The sequence below is a fragment of the Dermacentor andersoni genome, chromosome 1, assembly GCF_023375885.2.
Source record: "Dermacentor andersoni chromosome 1, qqDerAnde1_hic_scaffold, whole genome shotgun sequence".
In the NCBI taxonomy this organism is placed as follows: domain Eukaryota; kingdom Metazoa; phylum Arthropoda; class Arachnida; order Ixodida; family Ixodidae; genus Dermacentor; species Dermacentor andersoni.
In genome coordinates, this window is record NC_092814.1 from 29,603,349 (window position 1) to 29,625,781 (window position 22,433).

Sequence of the window (22,433 nt, forward strand, 5' to 3'; positions counted from 1 at the left end):
TCACTTACTCAGTAGACCTTCACAAAATGTCCAGCTTTGAACTTTCGTGTGTTGTCAGTGTAATCGCCATCACCCATGCTTCGGCACATTGATTCAATAGTATGCCCATTCACTTATTCCTGATATGTGGCCTATAGAGTGGGCATAAGTTTGAGCAGGAAATGGGGTGGATATGTGCTGATAGCATGCGAGAAACTTACTATATGCCAGGAAGCGGTGCTACTTCTTTGTCGGTGTGTAACAAGCGGTACTCACTCTTGCCAATGTTCTGAGGTTGAAGTCTTTTCTTTGGAGGTTAATGATACAACAGTGGTGGATGAATGAACTTTTTAATATTTTAATCCTCGAGGAAAGCCATGCATCATGAAGGGCAGGAAACACAGGCAGTCCTTGCATAGCAGCAGTCTAGGAACTTGACCATTCAGATTCATTCCATACTTCGATATTCCGGTCACTATTTTTGCAACCAACTACTGCACACGTTTTTCCTGTACCATTCCACATTTTGCAGCATGATTGGAATACAGTGCGTTAGCAATCGCTCAGTTGCATTTCCAACAGCTGATCGCACAGTAGCAGGGGTAGTAATGATTTTGCATTCATGTGCTTTCATCTGAGGCAATGGGCAGTGCACAAACTAGCAGCATTTCATTCCCCTAGCGTAAAGTACTCTGTGAGAAGGGTCTACAATAAAAGAAAAACACAGCGCTGTGCAAACTTAACATTTTTAAACACAACTAAATCTTCCAGCGGTAAAAGAAATGTGAGTACATATATGCTCCAGCTTTCTTTCATTATCTATACTGAATGAACCCGAAATCTGCTCAATGTTATCTCACTATGAAGGTTCCCGTCACAGGCTAAAATATAGTCAGGTAAATATTATGAAACGCATTGATGATGTCAGTTTGTTGCAGTACAGAAAGAGCTAATAAAGCATCTATTTCATGCAGATTCACAATGCAGACCAGCTGGCTGACTGGTGCCTGTACCGAATTGCCACCACTTACAAGAAGGTATTGCAGAACAACCTGAAGCGGCTGCGCAACCTGCACCCTCAGAACCAGGCCTACTTAAACCGAAACCGCTGGCCTCCAGCATGGCACGTACTATATCTTTTTCCTTCCTGCACTCTCTATCTGTTAAGCACTTACTATTAGGTTTTGCACCTTTGTGAACACCAGCATTTCATGTTTTTTTATTTTAATTGTAGGTACATCAAGGAAGATGAGTTCTACCAGCGAACCATTCGAGAACAGAGCAACAATGAGAGACCAGCCAAGAAGATCTGCTTTGGCCCATTTTCCTTCAAAGGGTCCAAGGTTCCGAAACGCCAGGCCTAGCCTCTGTAAGTCTCTTTTGTATAAATCAACTGTAACACATACAGTGTGTCCAAACTAGCATTATGTTTAAAGAAAGGAAAGACACAAACAGACAAACAAACAAATAAAAAAAGCTACAGAGGCCTTCTGCGTGGCTGACACCAAAAATTTTTAGCAACCATCTGGAAAAGCCACCAGCAGTTTTGTTCTTTTCTGTTCTTTCTGTCTATTTTTTGTAGGACGTCATTGTTACATTGCTTCATTCATTTAGCTCATCATGAAAAAAAGATATATATATTTTAAAGGGCACTAAAAACAATTCTATAAGTTATTTGCTTTTGAAAAGTTGAATCCACATATCCTGCACCATATTTAGTTTGCAGGTTTTATATCCATGTAAGCATGTTTCTCAACAAATATTGGTTGAAAAGAGTCCTTTTTTTCTTATTCCAGTACATCTCATCATGCACTAAATGCCACTCAAAAGCAGTGCAGTGCCTTTGGCTTGGCTCAACTAGTTACATGGCTTAGCTACTGTTGCCCAGAACGGAGGTGGATTAAAAGATTGAGGCACTTGAGACATTCAGCACATGGTTCTTTTCTTGAACAAAATCTCTCCCGAGTGTGCACAGGAGCCTGGCACCCATTATGAGAAGCAACTTGCTTGTTTTGCATTTTTTAAAGCATCACAGATGTAGATATACAGTAAAAGCTCGTTAATTTGAATTCCGCAGGGATGCTATGAAAATTCAAATTATACAAAATTCTAACTAATGAAAGTCAGAGAAAAAAATCATTTGGTTAAGGCGTGTATGTAGTCTAACGTGGTGTGAGCATATCGTGGCGCACACACGCTACATCACGTTGGCATGAACAACAATGTCTATACTTCGAATCACTGGCACAGCCAACGTAACCGGATGCGGCTAATGCGGTCCGACGTGCCAGACGTCGAGATGGCTCTTGCGGCATCCGCATGTTCATCGCACTGACTGGCGCGAAGAAAAAAATGTCGCAGTTTCGCCCGAAAAGTGAAGCATCGATTGTGATAGCAAATAAGCTTGAACAGATAAGCTTGCAGATAAGATAAGCGTGCACAGATAAGCTTGAACACATCTCGCTCGATGACCGCGGAAACTCGCTGAAAAATACTGGAGTGAGGAAACAAGGCAGTAGCAGTGAGCGAATTGACCTGCGTACAGCTCTTGCTTCAACAGGAATGAAACATAGAAAGCACTTCGCATACGAAGCTACCGGCACTGCGCGCACTCTGCAAGCATCGCAGATCACTTTGAAGATACGGTGCCCGCATGGCTGCACTGTAAAGGCACATTCACACCGAAAGCGGAGCGTCTAAGCGGACAAGTGGATTTTCAAAGCAACGAGGCGGCGAGCGCCCGCGCCTGTTCAGACCAGCTGGGTTGTCTGGCTGCCCGCGCCGCCGGGAAGGCGGAGCATCTCGCAATTTCTTTAGCAATTTCAGGGACATGCCGCCATCTCGCGGCACTTTGGGTTCGTACGCGCACTTTTGATATTTTTTTCGTCGTGGGTTGGCGCGCTCCCGTCCGCTATCTACTTCTGAAAAATGATGAGCTCAGACGAAGAAGACGAGATCATTGGCATTTTACTCGCCACTTGTCTAGTCGCTTTTCAAGATTTGTTACAGCGCAACACAAGAACAAAAGAAGCTATAAAGCAACGACACGGTGCCGTGTCGTCCTTTTATACCTTCTTTTGTCCTTGTCTTGTGTTGCGCTGTAACAAACCTTACTATGAATCCCAACCAACTGGCCCAACTTGCCGTTTTCACGCTTTTCAAGAACAGAAGGGAAAAGCCCAGAGAAAGACATTCGTTTACATTCGTTCACCAGCGCTTCCGCCGTGTCGGGTTCTGATTGGCTGCGGCCAAACGGGCAACTTGTCCGCGCTGAAAAAATCGGTTCGTGCGCGATCCGGCCAAGCGGCTGCATATTTTCCGCAAAGCGGAAAATCCGCGGCCGCTTGGCCGGATCTGCTTGTCCGCTCTGCCTTCGGTGTGAACGTGCAGCAGCTGCCGCCGGAGAAGAACGTTCTCCCTCCCTCACCTCAACCCCATGTCTTGCGCGTGACAGGAGAAGGCGTGCTCCGCCCAGCCTTCCTCGCTTGCGCACGCGAGATTGAGCTGCGCTCGTCGGCTCACCCTCGCATGCTTTCGTTCGTTCACAAAGAACATGGCGCGCGGCGACGGTGTTATCGTCCTTGCTGCTGATAGAAAAAGCAGAGCTGCACGGCCCGCATGGCAACGGCCGCGTTGCCGTGCTCCCGCGCACTAGCACTCTCCCCCATCCATGATGGCGCGGAGTGCTAATTATCGGTGGCAGTGCGTATTTCAGTGTGAATTAGCAAGGTGTGTTGCATATTGCTTTCAATATATTGTTGGATGGACTGTGACGGCTACTTCGAATTATCTGAAATTTCAAATTAATGAGTTGTGAATTAACAAGCCTTTACTGCATATGAACATTCTTATATATACAGGGTATTGAGGTAAATAAGGAAAATTTACTATGTGCAGAGAAGAACATGCAAAGTAGAAGAACAAAATCAGTGTATTCATACAAAACTCTGTTGTTAAAAAAATATGAGACTGTTCAATATGACCTCCATCAGCTGCCACGACCATCTCGCGCCTAGACCTGAAATGGCGGCAGACATGCAGACCTCCCACCAGGTTCATCATCAGCTACTTTATGGATACCTATTTTGTGTTGACCATTGCCTCAACGACATCCCACATGTAGTAGTTCGGCAGGTTGCAGTCATGGCTGAAGGAGGGCAACAAGTCTTCGGACCAGTGGTATGGCATGTTGTCACGAAGCAACGTTTGTGTGTTCTTGGCCTTATGTGGCAGATATGAAGTTAACCATCCTACTGAATGAAGTTGTCATCCGGGAATGTGGAAGCCTAGGCTGGTGGCCTTCAGGTTTTTCGGGAGAGCCTGTGTCTTTTTTCTATCATTATAGTTCTTCTCACTTAACACTTGGCGGATTCTTAGTACAAAGGATGTGTAGTGTAGGTGTTCATGCATTGCCAAACTGATAGTGGACCTCACTATGCCCATTGCCTTTACGAGGTTGTTCATGTTGAGTCCAGGGTCTTGGCTGATTGTTTGCTTCAGTATCTGGCAGAATTCTGTTGTTCTTTTGCTCCTTATTTGCTTTTTATGCTGGACTCTGTCTGCAGTGACATCTTCCTTGGCAATCTTGGCAATGTGGTACACTTGCATTTTCTTGTAGCCAGGTGATGAGATAATTTGCTGGGGCGTCTTGGTGCGATGCAACTCAAGTATTGTTGCTCTCCTATAGAATTTACAGTTCATCGTTGAGCAAGTCATGACTTCCTTATATGTTGCGTGTTTGGTGGTTGAATGAAGTTGCAATACAGGGCAAATGCAGCCGGTTATCTTTGCTGCATTGTTGCCAGGTTGAATGCGAAAAAGCTCCGAATTTATCTTGATGACCTTCTATAAATGCAAGAAACATAGTTGCTCTGAGTTTCGGTACAAATATGAAGGCATCAACCAACCATGCACATGTTACTTATTAGCTTGTGGCTTGCAGCAGCTCAGCCAATGGAATCACCAGTAATCTCTTTTCCTTCCACATTTTATAAATAAATTAAAGCTCTGTGCACAGGAAGAAGCTAAATTTACATGAATTCGGCACAAGTTGGGATGAGTTGGCTTGTCTGGGCAAAGTTTGGTAAGGTTTACGTAAATCCTAGAGTTGGGCTAAGGGAGCGCGAAGGTGGGCTTACACAGCCCAAGTATGAGGAGCGGGTTGACTCGCTCAACTTGTTCTGCAAAATGCATGTAAATGCAGTCAGGTTGGTCTAGGCCAGCCCAACTTCTGAATTAATCCGTTTGCGTTGAGCTCACGAAAGATGCTAGAATGGTGCATTAGTGGTCTGTGCAACATGGTCTGAACATACATCTGACAACGAAATTCACTTGAGTGTCCCTTTAATAGTTATTTGTACAAAAAGAGGTAAGGTCAAGCTTAATGTGGTGGTGTATTTAAATGAAAAATATAATTTTTCTACATCTACCTTGCATTCTTCTTTGGCAGCTAATACAATAATATATATATGATTAATGAACTAGCACTGTAATTTAAAATTTAGGCATATATTTGCAATACCAAAGCTCTAAAGAGCCCTTAATACATAGATTGTTTGCTGTGTACCGTCTATTGCATTGATATTTTTTTCACTCTTTAAAAGAAAGCCTTACAGTTTTTTAAAAAGCCCACATGCAGTGAACTTCTATGCCACAGCAGTGCTGTTCAATGGTCGGTTTGCTTTGGCGAAATTCTCTACCATTTTATTTTAGAATGAAACTTCACCAAATTTAGCCATAATTTATATGGCCAAGAATTCCCAAGATTCCACTTTATAGCGATATTGTAGGTTTCCTGCTGCATGTGTAAGAGTAATGTTTGGTCATGGTAATATCAGGATTCTCGCCTTAGAAGATATATGAACAGCAGCAGAGTGATAAAATTTCTGGAATAGGTGACATTAACGCTCTTTAGTATTCCACCTGTGGCAGAGCACATTAAAGTCAAATGACGTGTGCACTTGCCGGTGCATGAAAGCTTGTGCCTCCGTGCCTATGCATGCACAGATGGTGCAGGACAGATTGTACGCGTCAGAGCACGGCGCGAGCACATATTTTTTCTCTAGACAAATATTGGTGCTCTGGCTGCCATCTGGCTGCCTCACAAAAATGAGAAAGCAATGCCTACCACGGTGAAAATAGTGAGCCAAGTGGGCGCTATTGTATGTTCAAACCACCATTCCTTGCATGGTGTGGCAAACGTAAGGCGCGCGGGCGTAAGCTTTCATGTGCCGACAAGTGCACCTGTAGTGTGGTCTTTGAGAGCAAGCATTACCTTGTGCGCTTCTATCTGAATACAGCAGACTCTGCTTAAACTAAACTCGAATGTACAGAAAAATGTATTCCATTTATCCGAAGTTTCATTTAGGCGAAGGACACAAAAATTACCAAAAATTGTTTCATTCCTAAAGTGTCCTAGTGTTTTCATAATACTCTGGTGAAAAGGAAGACTTTACAGTGCTTTGCTTCTAATATTGTCGCTTCTTTCACTCAAGGTGTTGCTTACGCGCACAAAAATTTTCAATAACTCTGTGCGGTCATCACATTCAAAATAGTGCTGCAGACTTTCAACTGCATCACTTGCCGCCGGGTTCAAAACAGTAATGCGCACTGGAACAGTAATATCTATGCCTTCGTCAATTGAATCATAGTCTTCGCCATGAATTTCACCGATTATATTTTCAGCTGTCTCTTCAAAGCAGGTAACAAGGGCATCATCTAAGGTCTCTTATTCCTGGTGGTGTTAATGAAGCAGCAGTGCCAGCTTGACTGCAACATACGACCTACTCTGTAGGGCTCTCTTGCTGCTCGGGGATCATTATAGAGAAGTCCTCATGACAGAAACACCGCTGCAAATTCCGACATCTTTGATTTGCATAACCTTTCACGCAAATGTCTGATAGATTGCATTTTCTTCCTTATTTATAGAATCACCATTTCACGTTTGGCAGGTGTTCACTGTTCCATATGCTGATGCTGTAGGTGATGGTTCCGGTTAGAATTCTGTTTAACCACAGCTTGCAACCCATCTTTTTGCAAAGTTTGCCAACATTGAGCCTATGGGCGGCCAGCCAAAGTTAATATCATTGTTCTGTTTATCCGGCATTTCTGTTTAAGCGGGTTTTGTTTATCTGTAGTCCACAGTACATGTGAACAGAGCAATTGTTTTGTTTGGCATTGATTGAAGCAATTTTGATCGGGTTTGTTGTATATAAAAGAGAAAGTTGAAATCTACCAACTGCTAGGGAGAGAGTTCTTTATTTCGGCTATCAATCTTTCTTTTATTATTTTTACAGAAATTGCCGAAACTGGGAAAAGTACAAAAAGAAAAAGCATTAATTTCATAACTTTGTAACTTGGCAATAATACGTGACATCACAAGTATGTAAACAGCATATATTTTAACATCTAAAGCAAACAAAATTGTTAAATATAGCAGTAATTTGTGAGTAAGACTTCAGCAGAACTTGCACAAGCAACATAACAATTTCATGCGTGCTGTATATTAATACATTGCATACATCATATTTGTCTTGTCTTCCTTATATGATCTGACAGATAGTTTACAGAATTGTCATATCTGTGGTTGTGTAAAGTTATGGTATTGTAGACTTTCTGCGGGAATTTTTTTTGAAGTTCACCTTTTTTTTGGAAGTTCTTATAAAGAGATTAATGTCCCACATTGAAATTCACCTTTCAAAGTCAGTAGAAATCATAAAGGGTTAACAGCACACACAGACGGGGATAAAGTGAAGAACAACAGGAGACAGCGCTAATGATCTGTTGTTCTTCACTCTGTCCCTGTCTGTGTGCGCTGTTAACCCTTAAGATGCTTTACCAACTAGCCCGCCACCAAGCCATCTTGGTAGAAATCAGCTTTCTTTCTTAAATTTTTAAAATTTAATTCATATCGGTTTACTTCTTGTCTAAAGATAGTTTTGCTGCACTTCACATGTATCCGAATTGAGAAATTGGAGTCGGCCCTGAGCTAAATAAACCTTCCTCTTAAAAGGCCCCTCACCAGGCACCTACTAGTTGGAAATTTCTGTTATACTTTGGAAGTTTCACAGCGTTGCACAGGAAGAGTTCTGTTGCACAATTTTCATAAAAGCATCTACTAATAGCTGACGTAGAAACAAATGAAATGTTTCAAGATGATGGTGTGAAAAAGGCAAGGTACTCTCCCCACAGGCTCTCATAGTGCTTTAACCAGTGTCTGACTGTACTCCATGACCTCCTCCAATTTTAGAGCTCAAAGCACATGTGGTCATGAGCCCTGCATCCCTTTTTTTCACCCTCTGTCTTGTGTTTTGCTACGTGTCACATTTATGGTGGTGACCTTGTACTCTGCATTACCATGTTGTTCATGCTGTCACTGGCTTTTGGTGCACTGCAGACAGGATGTGTAACATGTTATGTTATGTATTATTTGACGTGTTATGATACTCTTGACATCATCTTTGCTACAGGTGAGGCTGGCTGGTCTTAGAATAAGGGTGCACAAACATTTGCTTGAATTTTCTGTTGCCTCTGCGGCGTACATAGGTGTAACATTTTGCTGACACAATTGTAATCTATGCTCTGGGCTTGTTGGTTTGCATTTCCCAAATCTGGTAAGGGCACTTAAAATACATGCACAGTAGTTCCAGCTATCATGGCAATGACCTATGGTGATTTTTAATAAAGGAAATATCAGTCTAACTGATATTCTACACATAGTGTGGTAAACAAGTAGCACTGTGAACATGTATGTGCACAGCCACAGTGCCCCACAACAACCCTGAGCTCGGAAATTAGTTACATAGTGGCGGATGTGCACTAGTATGAACATATAGCCACAATAATATTTTGAAATGGTGCAGTAATAACTAAGTTGCAGGTGTTTGATCAGTGAAAGTGCAGCTGCCACTGTCTCTAGCTCTCCTTCGCTACCCTCCCTACTCGTGCTCTCTCCCCCTTGTCACATACACTCAACAACTTTACACAGTGCAGCAAAAGCTACATCTTGCATCTGCATGCCGGAAGAAAGGTTCCTCTATTGTCTGCCCCTAATCACCCTCCTCATGAAGCACTGTGTGGGACCAGGCTAGTTGGTAACCCATTATAAAGATGACTCGTGAAGCTGACTGAATGGAAGCTTCATAAAAGGTTCGGTGGTGCGCGATGGGCAAGCCTTCCTCCACTCTCGGAACACAGAGTCGGCTCTTGTCATGTTGGCACTGTCATTCTTTGACGACCGACCAATCGGTAGCTTTTACACCTGGTGACGTTACCTGGAGCACCCTGTTGACATCACAACACGTGAAAGAGGCACCAGAAAAGGAGAGCAGCAGGGGATTGTTTTTTGAATTTCTGGTGTTCCCAGGGCGCGTAGCACTGCTGCATTCACCAAAGATGATGGTCACAGCATTCTCTATGTCATGAGCGTATTTGTTTTAAATTTGTAAGAACATGCAAGAGGTTGTTTAGGGGCCCTTTAAGGAAAGACAGGTTGTGTTTGCAAATAAACAACACAGACATGTGTACCTGACTGCAAAAATCCTTGTTAGCTGCTACAGCAACCCAATTTCATCTGTGCTGCGGGAATTATATAAGTGACACAGTAATGGCAGAATGAATACATACACAATTCCAACAATTTTGATAACTATAGGTATGATTTCCAGTGTAAATATTAAATTCCTCATCCTTGAACCTTGCACCACCTAGCCATTGGGGAGGTTCGTTTGCCATGTTTGAAATGCATTGCAGGGCCCCTTTAAATAATCCATATCACTGTTATTTAGGCGTAAAAGGTCTCATGCAGCAAATGTTAAAGCTTCTCTGTGCAAGAGCAGCATAAAACTTTGGTACTATTAATATTATGTCTATTATCCTGCTTCTTAAAAATCTGTTATTTTTGTCACTGGTGCTTGCCGAGTGTTAGTGAAATAAGAAAAACGGCTCACATAATAGTACTAAACGCAATAATGACAAATAGTGTCATGCATGTTATTCATGTTAGTGCAGTTTTGGTGCCACATTAATTGTACAGCTGCAATAATAATGATAAATAATGCCATTGCTTTGCTGTCCTCAAATATTAACGTACCTCTTGGCCTTTCATGCAGGAGAGAAGTGCAGCTCATGCTATGCCACCTGTGAAGAAGAAGCACGCCAATCACCAAAGCACCCAATGCCACTGAAGGTTTTTGCATGGCAGTGCCTGCCTGCAGCCTTTGCTGCAAAGCTGCCAGCTCCCTTTCCCCACAAGCTCCACACTCACTAAGGCAGTGCTGGTCTCACTGCTTCTCACTGGAGCTGTGCAAGGAACCACACTGTGGGGCCCAAGCAATATCCTCACTTCCTGCTAAGGCTCTCAAGAGGTGCCTCACGGCTACATTTCCAAAGCCTGTACATACTGCAGCCATGTGCTTTTTAAATTGTTTATTTTTCCTTCTCTGCTGTTTTTTGAAGCTGTGTTTCAGATGTGTGTGGTTGTTTCATTTCTCACTCATCAAATGTGCTGTGCAGGGTGCCAGCTTATTTAATTCAAGGGAATCATGTTCATCTGCTTGAGTAAACACCAGTGATCTCGAAGAAGCAGTGATCGGTAGCAAGAAAGTAACGGAAGAAAGAAAAACACTTAATGACTGCCATTACATTTGTACATATGATGTAGGTTGGTCGAATTTGACAGTAGCCATCCTGGATGCCCCACACTGCCTCTCATCTGGCAAGGTGCAGATGAATGGAGCAAAACAACTTTGAGTACAGAACTTTGCATAACATCACACATGAATGCCTCAGCTCATTCTGTGTAGCAATGGCCTGAACATTGTTAAAGGTTACTCTGTTCCAGGCTTTTGGGACTGCAGCCAAGGATAGGCACTTGAATGAAAAACAAAATAAGTTTTCAAGCTCCAGAGTGAAAGTAATTGAGAACAAAATAAGTGAGGTGGGGATAGCACTGACTTCCAAATGATTTTTTTTTACACTTTTGCCATGCGTTTCAGTGAGGACTAAATAATTCTTAAAAACAGTGTTGTAGGGATAAACTGGCCATTTCTTCAGTGGCATATGTGTCACATAGGCAGACATCAGAAATTTTACAACAAATCACTTATTAACTGTTTAATAAACTAATGTATATTGAACTGATTAAGTTTTCTTACTTTGAATTTCAACTAATTACTTTTTTAAATATGTTGCAATTGTGAAATTCAAGCTGGTCATTACTTAAGGCAAGTTCGCTTAGTGTATATCCAGAGTTCTGCTGCTCAGCACGAGACTGAGAGCTCAATTTCTGGCCATGGCAGCCATGCTCTCATCAACATGGAATGCTCTCATGAACGTGGAATGAAAAAAATCAATGCTTGTGTACCAAACATTGGTATGCGTTAACCCGTTAGCTACCAAATATTATGTGTGCCGCGGGGCCCTCTGCACCAATTATGTTTGCCGCTTACAGCCATTATGCGAACTTCCGCTAGGTACTAAATACTAAAAATATAGGAAATATAACATCTGCTGCCGTAGACAAGTAGTGCCATCTATTTGCAACATTTTTATTATGTATAGCATATATTGCCCATTTATATATCAACTTTTAAACCAATAATGTCTCCAGCCTGCAGCCTGGCAAATCGCCGGTTTTGGCAACGTGGGCACTGTTGCTGGACACGGTGGTTCACCGGCATTGGTAGCCAACGGGTTAGAGGTCAACTTCAGCAGCTTTTTTCATCATATCAGAGAAGTGGCTGTTTTAGATTCATTTGTGCCTCCTGTAGGATGGTTGAGTTCTTATAAAATGCAAAAATATTTTAAATAAGCAAGAAACAACCACACCGAAACTAAACTGTACCAGGCAGCCTAGTGAGGTGCTCTTCATGATGTTGCTGGCGATGTTAGAGCAGGCATGTGCCAGGAAGAGGCGCACTACTAGCAACATCTTTGAGACAATAAGTTCAACTACAAAAGTGCTAAATGTTATTTATGCCACATTATTATTCTTGGCAAAAAATTATTTTAAAAATACTGCTTAATTAGGGTCCTGTTACAGCCAAAACATTTATGCCAGCTAACAAGTTTCATGCAATTTTGTCATGGCAATAACAGTTCTACACACATTAATTAAAGACATGTTCACAAGATGTCGACAATAGTGCTGCTGCCTCCGTACTAATATCGCTACTGGCAAGCATAGGGTGACCATTTGAAGGTAGGGATCAGGAATATGTACAACAGACTTTCAAATTATGGAAAAACCACACACCTCTCAGTCGTACCATTTGGGACATGTGACCAAAGTGCCTGGGCATGCATGGTTCCAGCTTTGTTAAGATCTACACACCTGAAATGAATGCCAGAATTGCTCTCTAATGAACCCCTGGCGGTCAAAATTAATCCAGAGGCCTGTGCAGCAGCCACTCTCATAGCCATAGTGTTTCCTTGAAATATAAAGCTCCCTCAGCAATTTTCACAGGATGTTTCAGATGTTTCTGAAGCATTCATGGCATATTTTGGAAATCTCAAGATATCTGTAAACTGGTGGTAAATTTAGGATGCTTAACATGCCTGGAGCACTGACAGGCTGTTATTTTGCAGTTGTAACATGCTAAAAATACAAAGTAATTAAAAAGTAAAACAAAGTAATTAAAAAGTCACTTAAAGAATTTTACTTACTTGAAGAGTTCATGTGTGATTAGCACACAATATCGAATATCTACCAGCATGAATAATGTAAAAAAAAAATCATTACAGCATAGTTTTAAAAAAATTACGGAAGCCTTCACTAAAACACTTGTAGTTGCTGGTACAGATTCTTTTACCTGTGGGTAAATTTACCCATGCTTAAAAAGCTTTGTGCAACAGCAACAACCTTTGTGCAAAGCTTTGAGTTAGTGTCACTTTTTTTGCTTGGCAACTTGATGTGCAGCAAATTACTCTCGCTTATGTGAAGTAGTAGTAGTTTTGTTGTATTAGAAAGGAAAAAAAAGGAGGTAGGAAATCAAGTGCTGCAGGTATTGTAAAAGTATTTTTTTCTGTTGCTAAGTTTACCTGTAGGTAAGATGCTTCATGAAAGCAGCAGCTAATATGTTGCAAGTGCTGGGACAAAGGAATTGTCCACATAATAGCATTCACATCTGCAACATTTAAGATAATCCCTATATTTTAGTGAGGACAACCAAAGGATATTAACTGGGGTGACCAGGTGAATTAAGGCCAACAAGCATCATTGTCATCATCAGCCTATCTTTATGCCCACTGCAGGATGAAGGCCTCTCCCAACGATCTCCAATTACTCTCCCTGTCTTGCACTAGCTGATTCCAGCTTGCACCGGCGAATTTCCTAATTTCAGCACGCCACCTAATTTTCTGCCATCTTCAACTGTGCTTCCCTTCCCTTGGCACCCATTCTGTAACTGTAACAATCCACTGGTTATCTACTCGATGCGTTGCATGGCCTGCCCAGCTCTTTTTTTTTCTCTTAAATATCGGCTATCCTGTTTTCTCTCTGATCCACACTGCTCTCTTCAACAAGCGTATAGTCCTCCAAAAACAAGCTGAAACAAACAGCATGGCTTGTGCAGATTAGTCCAGAACAAATGGAATATGTCATTAAAAGAATATCCTTTAAATATACCAGTTGTGATACAAATAAGATATGTGTGTTATCTATTTCAACTTGGTAGATAGCTGAAACGCAAAATGTTCAGAAAAAAATAATAATAATAATAATTGCCACACTACATTGCACTGGACAATGTTGGTACCTTTTTAGTTGCTCTTGTTTCTGATGAGAGTTATGGATCTTGATCAATGCTCCAATTCAGGCCACCTAAAAATTTAGCCACACAGTATCAACTGTGAATGTACTTGTCATATTTTCTTTTTGCTTGGGGGGGGGGATGAAAAAAATACCTCCAGTGCTGGCAAGTGACTAATGAACTTTCATGTATGTGTCAAAACAAGAAAGCCAAGTCTGCTTGTAATACGTGGAACTGGTCCCCCTAGTGCCAATACATAATTTAGCGCAATGTTGCCTCTGCTGTTTCATTTCCCTTCTTCACTGTTCCTTCCTACGATGATGCATTGTCAAAATAGAGGTCTGCAGCCACACTCCTTGCAGTCCCCCAATCTCGTTTTGTTTTCAGCTTACTTTTCAGTGCACAAGCATTTTCCTGCATGAAGACATAATTAAAGAGCACACACACACATGCGTACGCACAAATACACACAAAACTGCATGAAAGGAAAAGGTAGACATGGGACAAGCGCTTGTCCTGTGTCTATCCTTTTCTTTCGTGTCGTGCTTGTCTTTTTTTTTTTCTTTCCCCCACGCTCTTTAATCATGTCAAATATACAGCAACTAGACCCTCTGAAAGTCCTTCGAAGTTGTATTTCTGCAAGAAATGAGTTCCTAGGGAAGTCAGTGCTACCTCTTGTCCATCTTAAATCTTTTGTACTTGTTCATCTTTGCTCTGTAGTGTGAAATGCAAGTCCCCAGCTAGCCCAGACTTGCACAAGTGTAGTGAAGGTTTTTGCAGATGTCATTGGCATGTGTGCTCCTATCTTTGGCTACTGTCCTACAAGCAGCTTGTGTGCTGTCATTCTAGGGCATGACATTTGTATTGACTTGTACACTGACAGTCAAATTAACCAGTGCTCTCATTAAGCATTACCTTGAATATTACAAGTATTCACACCAAAGGCTTTTATATACGGCCTGCAAAATCAAATGAAAAAAAAGAAATGCCCAGGGCCATATTTAACATGCACTTGGTTACGTAATGAGCCAGTGACGCTGAAATGATGAGTGTGCTTCATTTTAGTGCTAGTCATTTCATGTATTCTTATTCACCTTTGTCAGTCATACATACACATTTTGCCTACAACTTAATACGATATCTGGGTGAGGGTGCTGTCACTTGCGGCCATTAAGGGCATGCATGGCTTTTTGAAGAGCAAGTTTTTCCAAAGTATCATTTCAAAATGAACTGTACAATGATGTTCCTGTAGTACTTGAAGGCCTGCATTAAGTACTAAAAGAGAAAAGGTTAAACTGATCCTTGTTGCGCAGGGTACGATACATCTGTACTTCATCTCGGTAGTTGTGTGCACTTGTGTAAAAGCTGTGATTGTGGCTTGTGCAATTAGGAGATGGTTCTGAACACTGTTGTACTGCCCCAGGTGAAGCCCAATTGATGCCTCACCTCCTCTGCATTCATCATGCACGCGAAACTGTATGGCATAAAAAAAAATTTGATTTTATCACTTGACTGCAGGACTGCTCTGACTACATGCAACACACCTGTGCAATATACCATAAATGCAGTTGTTTCTTTAACAGTCTGCAACAGTATTTGAGCATGGAAAAACCTTCCTACAAATTACACTATTAGGCGACAGTTGCAAAGACAACAAAAATTTAGAAAAAATATTGCAAACCAGAGCTCAGTGGACATAGCCTTCAGAAGGACAAAATCTGTATTCAAGGATGTAATGGATTGTTTCCTGGGCAGATAAAGTAGGTATTACCTTTACAGACCTTTGGGCACTTTAACAATGCAAAGAGAAATCAAGAGGTTAAGTACTTGCAGCAAACGTTGAGAAATGAAATATGTATACTGAAAAACTTTCGCTGCTCAGAAACAATATTGAAGACTTGCTTCTCTTGTACTTTTCAAGTGTTAACAAGTGAAGCTTCCAAAAGCCACATTTACCATAGCAAAAATGTTTTTTAGCCAGGGTTATCAGAAGAGCAGATAGGGAAGCTACCAGTGAATTCTGCACAAATTTAATTGTACACCAGACTGTGGAAATGATTATCAAACAGCACAGCCAGTGGAAATTGCTTGTAGAGTTGCGTGGCCATGACCAGCAAGGTGCACATTGAGCTTCACTGTTGGTCAATGCTGCTTGCATTGCCCTTGCACATGTTTCTGCATTACTTCACACGAGTCCGCACATGTACATAATACACTCCACTGTGTTTTGGAGCACCCTGCAGGCTGGTGTTGTATTGATGTGTGCAAAATTAAGCACAGGAGCACATCTGGAACAAGGTGCTTGCGATGTTTCAGGCATTTGAGATTACACATTGCTTACATCTCTGTCAAGAGCAGGGGTTTCACAACTTCTTGCCTGAACTGACTCGCCTGTTATTGGAAATGCCAAGCTGGCCACATGTGATGTTGCCTCATGCATGCTGCTTGTAGCTGTGTGTCCAAGCTATGTGAACAGGCCATATTCGCAGTGAAGAGAGTACGCATGCTCACTAGTTTGTAGCAGACAGTTCCCCTGGGAGAACAGAGCCTTGCTTGTTTTGGTAGTCAAGCATTTTGAATCCAAAAATATTGGTGCTTTAGCAAAACAAGATAAACAATGAAGTGACCTTAATCATTGGGTATGTTTTCCACCATTCATTATGGTTGCATGCTAAATATGATCAAAAGGTGTACAGAAAAGGCAGTTTGCAAACAATGTTCAGTTTGGTTGCGTGTATTTTGTGCTGCCGTGAGTAACATTGAAAGGGCAGTAAATAACATTTTCAGTTTTTGTGGCTTTAACCAAGGGAACAATACCAATGTGTGATGTTAAAGAAAAAAAAAATATGCCTTCCTGTTTGTGTGGTGTGCAGTGGTGGCTGTATTTGTAGTTAATTACTTTAATACTGCATATACATATGCTCAAAGGTCTCTTACGTCTGCTGTCATTTGCCTTTCAGGGCATGCATACTGTGTGTCCAAGTAGAATGTAAAGGAAGGTGGCCAACCATTTTTACCAAAGAACAACTAGGCCGTCATAGTGTGTCACCATAAGTCACCTGTGTTTGATTCTGGGTTGCCCTGAACTGAAGCCAAGAGTTTGCATTCACTTACTGATATTTAACATTCCATGCATTTTGTTGTCGTTGACAGCACTAATACAAGCTTCTGAGCTGCCATAAGTTGCTTTATCTGCCCACTGGCATGTTTCAACAGCTAGGGTCAAAATCATGATCAGTCAATGGTTACTGTATAGAAACAAGTTTTACAAATAAATATGTTCTGCTACTTGGAGCACATCCTCTAGGCTAGTGCGATTCAGGCTTTTACTGCAACTCTGGAGGCAAACATTTCCCTAATGGCTTTATTGCTTTAATCAGTGCATAAATACATTTAAAAATTTCAGTAATCCATACAAAAAACATGGACAGTAGTGGTGACAGGCGTTTAATCTGTGTTCTTTGATAAGCATCTTCCATATTTGGTGAAATTAATTCCTGGTTTGCCACCAACCTATGAAAACACATAGACTCCCCAAAGGCAAAAGTCCAGCCAGTCATTGCTGCCAATAGCTGAAATGAGTAGCATGAATAATGTTTTTGCTAGGTTGAGAACAAACCAGAACACTGCTATCAAAGAATTGTTCACTGAAGAAAACTGACCGAGGATTAAAGAGCAAATAAACTGTATTCTTTAAAAGTGATTAAATAATTGTGGAGTACCGTGTATACAGATCCACAGGGAAAAGAAAGTTGCTTCTGAATTTGATGCTTTCAAGGAAAAAATTTGCACACCTTCGTGAAGACAGTACCAGTTAATGGAAATGAGACTGTCCCCCGTACCTTGTGCATGAGACATTTGGGAACATGTCTATGAGAACAGCATTTCGGACAATATTAAACGTATTTACACCAAATTTAGTACACTGTTTTTTGCACTGATTTTTCCAACAACTGTTTAGTAAAACCACCTTTCCAATTGAGATTTTTGTAACTGACCGACTGCAACTTCTGAAATGGATGTGTGCTTGAATCAGGTGATTCAAGTTGATATTGACCATTTATTCCACAAGAGCAGCCTTTGGCAAGTTCTTGTATCCATATTACACGTTAGTCCCTCAAAGTTACACTACAGACATAGCAGCTGAGAGGGTTTTAACTTAGAGTACTAAGATGCCATGGTTGTCAAAGTTTGCAGCTAGCCACCATTCAGTCGCAAAGCTGTGTGGCAGGATGCAAAGCAATGATGCAGCACTGAAACTGTCTCCTAGAGCTGCTTGGCAGTGGCCATTGTTTACTTTCGAAGATGTCGCACATGATGGTGTGCTTCAAGCAATGTCTGACTGTTGGCAGTTCCTGCTGCTTCTTTGCCAGAGAGGACACATTGCCATTAGAAGCCATGATGGCTTTTCTGGCCTTGAACACAAAGGACCTTGTCACATTGAGATAACTCCCCATGGCCAGCAGCTAAAACTACATGCTTTTTTATTCCACACCACAGTGCCCCTCAGGTCAGAATGGAAACTGTTACTTCGGAACAAATATGCTAGACAGGTGACAAAACGGTTGATGAAGACTAAGTGAAGCAACTACACAGATATCATGCAAGTTATCTGAAGATGTGTTCTCAAATACCTCACACACCCAGTACATCCTTGTTCACCATTTCCAATCATTTATCATCAGCCAGACTGTTTCACCAACTTGTGAACTAAAGGATAGCTTTTCCTCATAGATGCACTAAGTTGTGTTCATATGTATGCTCATGATTCATATTTGCATTTTTCTGTACACTCCATTTGCGTTCAGTCAAACTAGTTCAACAAACAATGGCTCAATACAGAATTGGAAGCTGCTATGTGAACAGTAAGGAGGTTTAAAGTTTCTGGATTGGCAGCCACCACAGCTTTTTATCAGCAGAGGTGAAGCCAATGCTTGCCCCTACTTCACCTTTGAAAGAGAGCAGGGCCAGCCAAAGCCTGCTTACAGTTCAAGTACTTTTTCTCTATTAACTGAAATACTTGCCAAGATTGCTTGAAATGGAAATACTTCTGGCTAAAATATTGTCTTTGGCCAAAGGCCTGAAATCACAATCTCTCATAAAATTTGCCAAAACATTCAGGTTGCATCCTAAAACCAGTGACGCAAAGTTACAGGTCAACCAAGATTTGTATTGCGAAATTTACCATTTTAAACTCACAGGAAGCGAAATGAATGCACTTTCTATTCTCCACTATTCGCAAATGTTTTTTCATGCCCATGGTAAGATGCCAGCAGTCTAGGTTCACTTTCATGACATTATCTGCACTCCAAAAGATTTCTGGGGAAAAAAAAGAAAAGAAAAGAAGCTCCTTAGTGGATACATGCCCCATCACAGTTAAACAGATATAAGACTTGCACAGTGTGTGCATCAGTGGTGCCATCTTGTAGTGAGGGGCCATGAACACACACAGCAGCCTGAATAATATCAAATGTGGGCAGGCAGAGTTTTCAAGCCATTTGAATGTCCTCGAATCAGCCAATTTTGGTTGCACTGCTCTATCCTGGGAAGCCAAAATGTTTCAAATGAAAGGTAATTTCGCCATAATTCTGATATGAATTAAAGTTCTGAAATCGCAAGCCAACTGTATCCAAAAGGTGTTTAATCTCAATGTCAACTTCAGTCGATCCATAGTACATTCCCTTCCTCTCAAGTGTTACTGGCAGGAGAAACATGCATCAGCGGCCACGGACAGCCTAACAAGTATTTAGCATGCTGACTGAGCATAATACAGACCGTTCAAACATTCAAACACAAAAAGCACTTGAAATTTGTTTAGTTTTGTTAAGCATATGACTAGTAGTATCGTGTGTACTGTATAGGTTTGCACTGCCATTTATTTGAACTTACTGAAAGTGAAGGAAAACCGAGAGATGTGCTTGGCACATCGGATGTTTCATGGCAGTTTCACCTGGCATGTTTATCTGGAAATGCGACATCCTTCGTAAGTTTGAATTAATGCGAGTCTAGTGCAGCTGTTGCATGTTAACACGTAGTCTACTAGGCTGGCCTAGCATATTTAGACAAATTTTAAACTGAAATGCAAATATGACTCATTTCAATAACTTGTAATGCGACACAAAGGAGCATATCAGTCTGTTTGAAAATCATTTCTCCACGATGCCAATATAAAAAAAAAATTGTGATTTTGTTTTATAGCTGAACACTACAGTGCAGCCTGCTTTTAGTATACCAAAACTGCTAGTCTTGACTAGAGCTTGAACTGTCTTTCAAAAACATTGACTCTGCTTCAGGGCAGTCCAGGACAAAGGAGAGCTTAGACGCACTGTGTATAAAGCATGCTAGTGGAAGGCATCTGCCTTTCATTTTACGAACTGAGCCTGAAAGAACTGTATGGTCGCTAGGTAGTTGGGTCTCCATGTTATCTGCTTCACAAGAAAGGGTTGTTGCTCCAGTTAGCATGTGTATTGTTAGATTCTATGTTTAGATCACTTTTTGACAGCATCATGCCAGACAATGCAATTTGAATGTTGCAAGCCTACAGGAAAACTTTTGATGTGTGTATTGCCTAGTGTCAGGGCCAGGGCTATGGAGCTGCCTACAGAGTTGCAATCATTTTGGAGTGGTTCTGACCTTACAAGGTTGGGAAACTGGCAATCTGAAAGCTGGGAATGATGTGGACAAAAATGGCAAAAATTATGCTTCAACTGTTGAAAAAATTTGGCAGAGACACTTCAGACTGCTTACGCGAGGGAATGTGAAAGCATTAGAGTATCTTTGGTGAAATTTTTTTCTGGGCATTCCTTTTCCGCACAAGCTCTCACCTGTTTTAACTGCACCTTGCCAAGGCCAAATGAAAACACGCCAAGTGTCTCAATGCACTCGCTTACCCGCAAGGAGTTCATAACTCGAAGGACTGCTCAGCTGCATTAAATTGAACATTAATGCTTTTTATTTTATCCATTCATGACGTGGTGCCACCTCCTACCCATTGGTTGCGCCATCACATGCCTAACAATGCATGCACTAGGCCACACGTTTAGTCAGCCAGATGGCTCCGACGTGACATGCACAATGAAGCATGCACTAGGTACACATTTAGCCAACCCGAATCGTGGAGCTGCCGTAGCTTCGGGGAAGTGTGCTTGTCTCGCACTTGGGAGGCCCGTATTCACTTTCTACCCAGACCGCAATTTACCTAATATTCTTGCATTATTTGACATCAATCCAAGTAATCTTTCAAACGTTTTTACTCTTTGCCGTCACCCGTTTATGGTACCCGTTTATGGTTTGCAGGGACAACATTGCTACAATTAGTACATGACCGGGATAGTTGGAGAAGTATGGGAGAGGCCTTTGCCCTGCAGTGGGTGTAACCAGGCTGATGATGATGTTTATAGTACCATCATTCGGTCACGCCGCCCACTACAATGCTGGATTTTCGCGTAATGGGGCATATAATGCTTTCGCATTAATAATTGCTTCAATTGTTAAAGGAATGGCAGTGAAAAGTCTATGAAATTGAAGGTTGCACTCCACAGCCCTGGTTAGCAGGTTGGCATAGATCTGCATGCAGATACTGCACTGGCTACTGCACTTAGGCCAGACATGTTTTGGTGTGACGGGTGTGCCACTCTCGGGCCAGTCCTTTCATTCATGAGCTGTGTATAAAAAAAAAGATCCCCAATTGGAACCCTGTTGGTGCTGCATTGCATAAGAAATAGCTACTGCTACATTAAGCTGCATTCACACGACATAGCAAATCACAATTTGAGCTTGCGGATAACGTATCACATGATCATACGTCGCCTGTTCCCGCGGCACTCCCTCAATCCGCAATGCAGTGGAAAGCCAAATCATCATTAAGATTTTCGGCTCAGTCACGTTTGCTCTGTCGCCCATACTTCTGGGAGTGAGAGAATGGTTGCTCCGTCCGCACCGTCATCCTCTGTCGTGTGAATGCTAGCTGTGAAGCAATCAGAAGCAAGTCACGTGACTGGTTCATCTGCGATCACATCTGTCGTGTGAAGCCAGCTTTAAGAACCACTCTCCCAGTGTGTGTGTGTGTGTGTGCCATCATGCACTCTGGGGTTTGTGTGCTCCAAGTGTGTTGTCCACATGGCTGTGTGTTGTCTTCCACACCTGAGTTTTACTGTTGCAAAGGGCAATCCCAAGATAACTATAAGGCTAAACTTACCACCAACTGCCCCTTACCAGCAGATTGCAGTTCACAAAGAACATGATTAGGCTCCTCAGACTGCAGTGCAGCAGTTTGGTGTCCCTGCTGGGTAGCTCATTAGTGCAGGGTTGTGTCGTTGCTGCCCAAAATTGGCTAGTCCACTGCTTCCACAGCCTTCAGAAACTTTGCACGGTATGTTCCTGTCATGGGCACATATGTCTATTTTCTGTATTCCACTATAAAATGACAAAACATTGTGTGAAATAAAAGCTGGCTTTTATATGCACACTTTATTAATGACTATCTGTTATGCAACACTCTACATACAAAAGATGGCATGTGACAATTCCATAACCTGCTACATGCCACTTACTACCAAGTCTTCTTGGCATGCAAGAAATTGTTCCGTTCATGGTATGGCTCATACGGATCATCAACATAGTATTTTGGCCTTTTCCAGTAGTCTCCAACCATTTTGTCCAGCAGTTTAGACTGAGTCCTGTTACAGATGACATGTAAACGCAAGC

The 22,433-nt window shown here is 41.8% G+C and overlaps 1 protein-coding gene across 7 annotated transcripts in view; it reads left to right on the forward strand.

Annotated features, from left to right (window-relative positions):
- Positions 1-22,192, forward strand: part of RhoBTB (Rho-related BTB domain containing) — a 319,208-nt gene extending 297,016 nt beyond the window's left edge. For all 7 annotated transcript variants that reach the window (XM_050193352.3, XM_072286083.1, XM_055061279.2 and 4 more), the window contains 3 exons: positions 954-1,102; positions 1,214-1,348; positions 10,089-22,192. In XM_050193352.3, the coding sequence (XP_050049309.1) occupies positions 954-1,102; positions 1,214-1,343 (279 nt within the window). In that variant the 3' untranslated portion in view covers positions 1,344-1,348; positions 10,089-22,192. The remainder of the gene's footprint in view (positions 1-953; positions 1,103-1,213; positions 1,349-10,088) is intronic.
- The last annotated feature ends 241 nt before the right edge of the window (positions 22,193-22,433 follow it).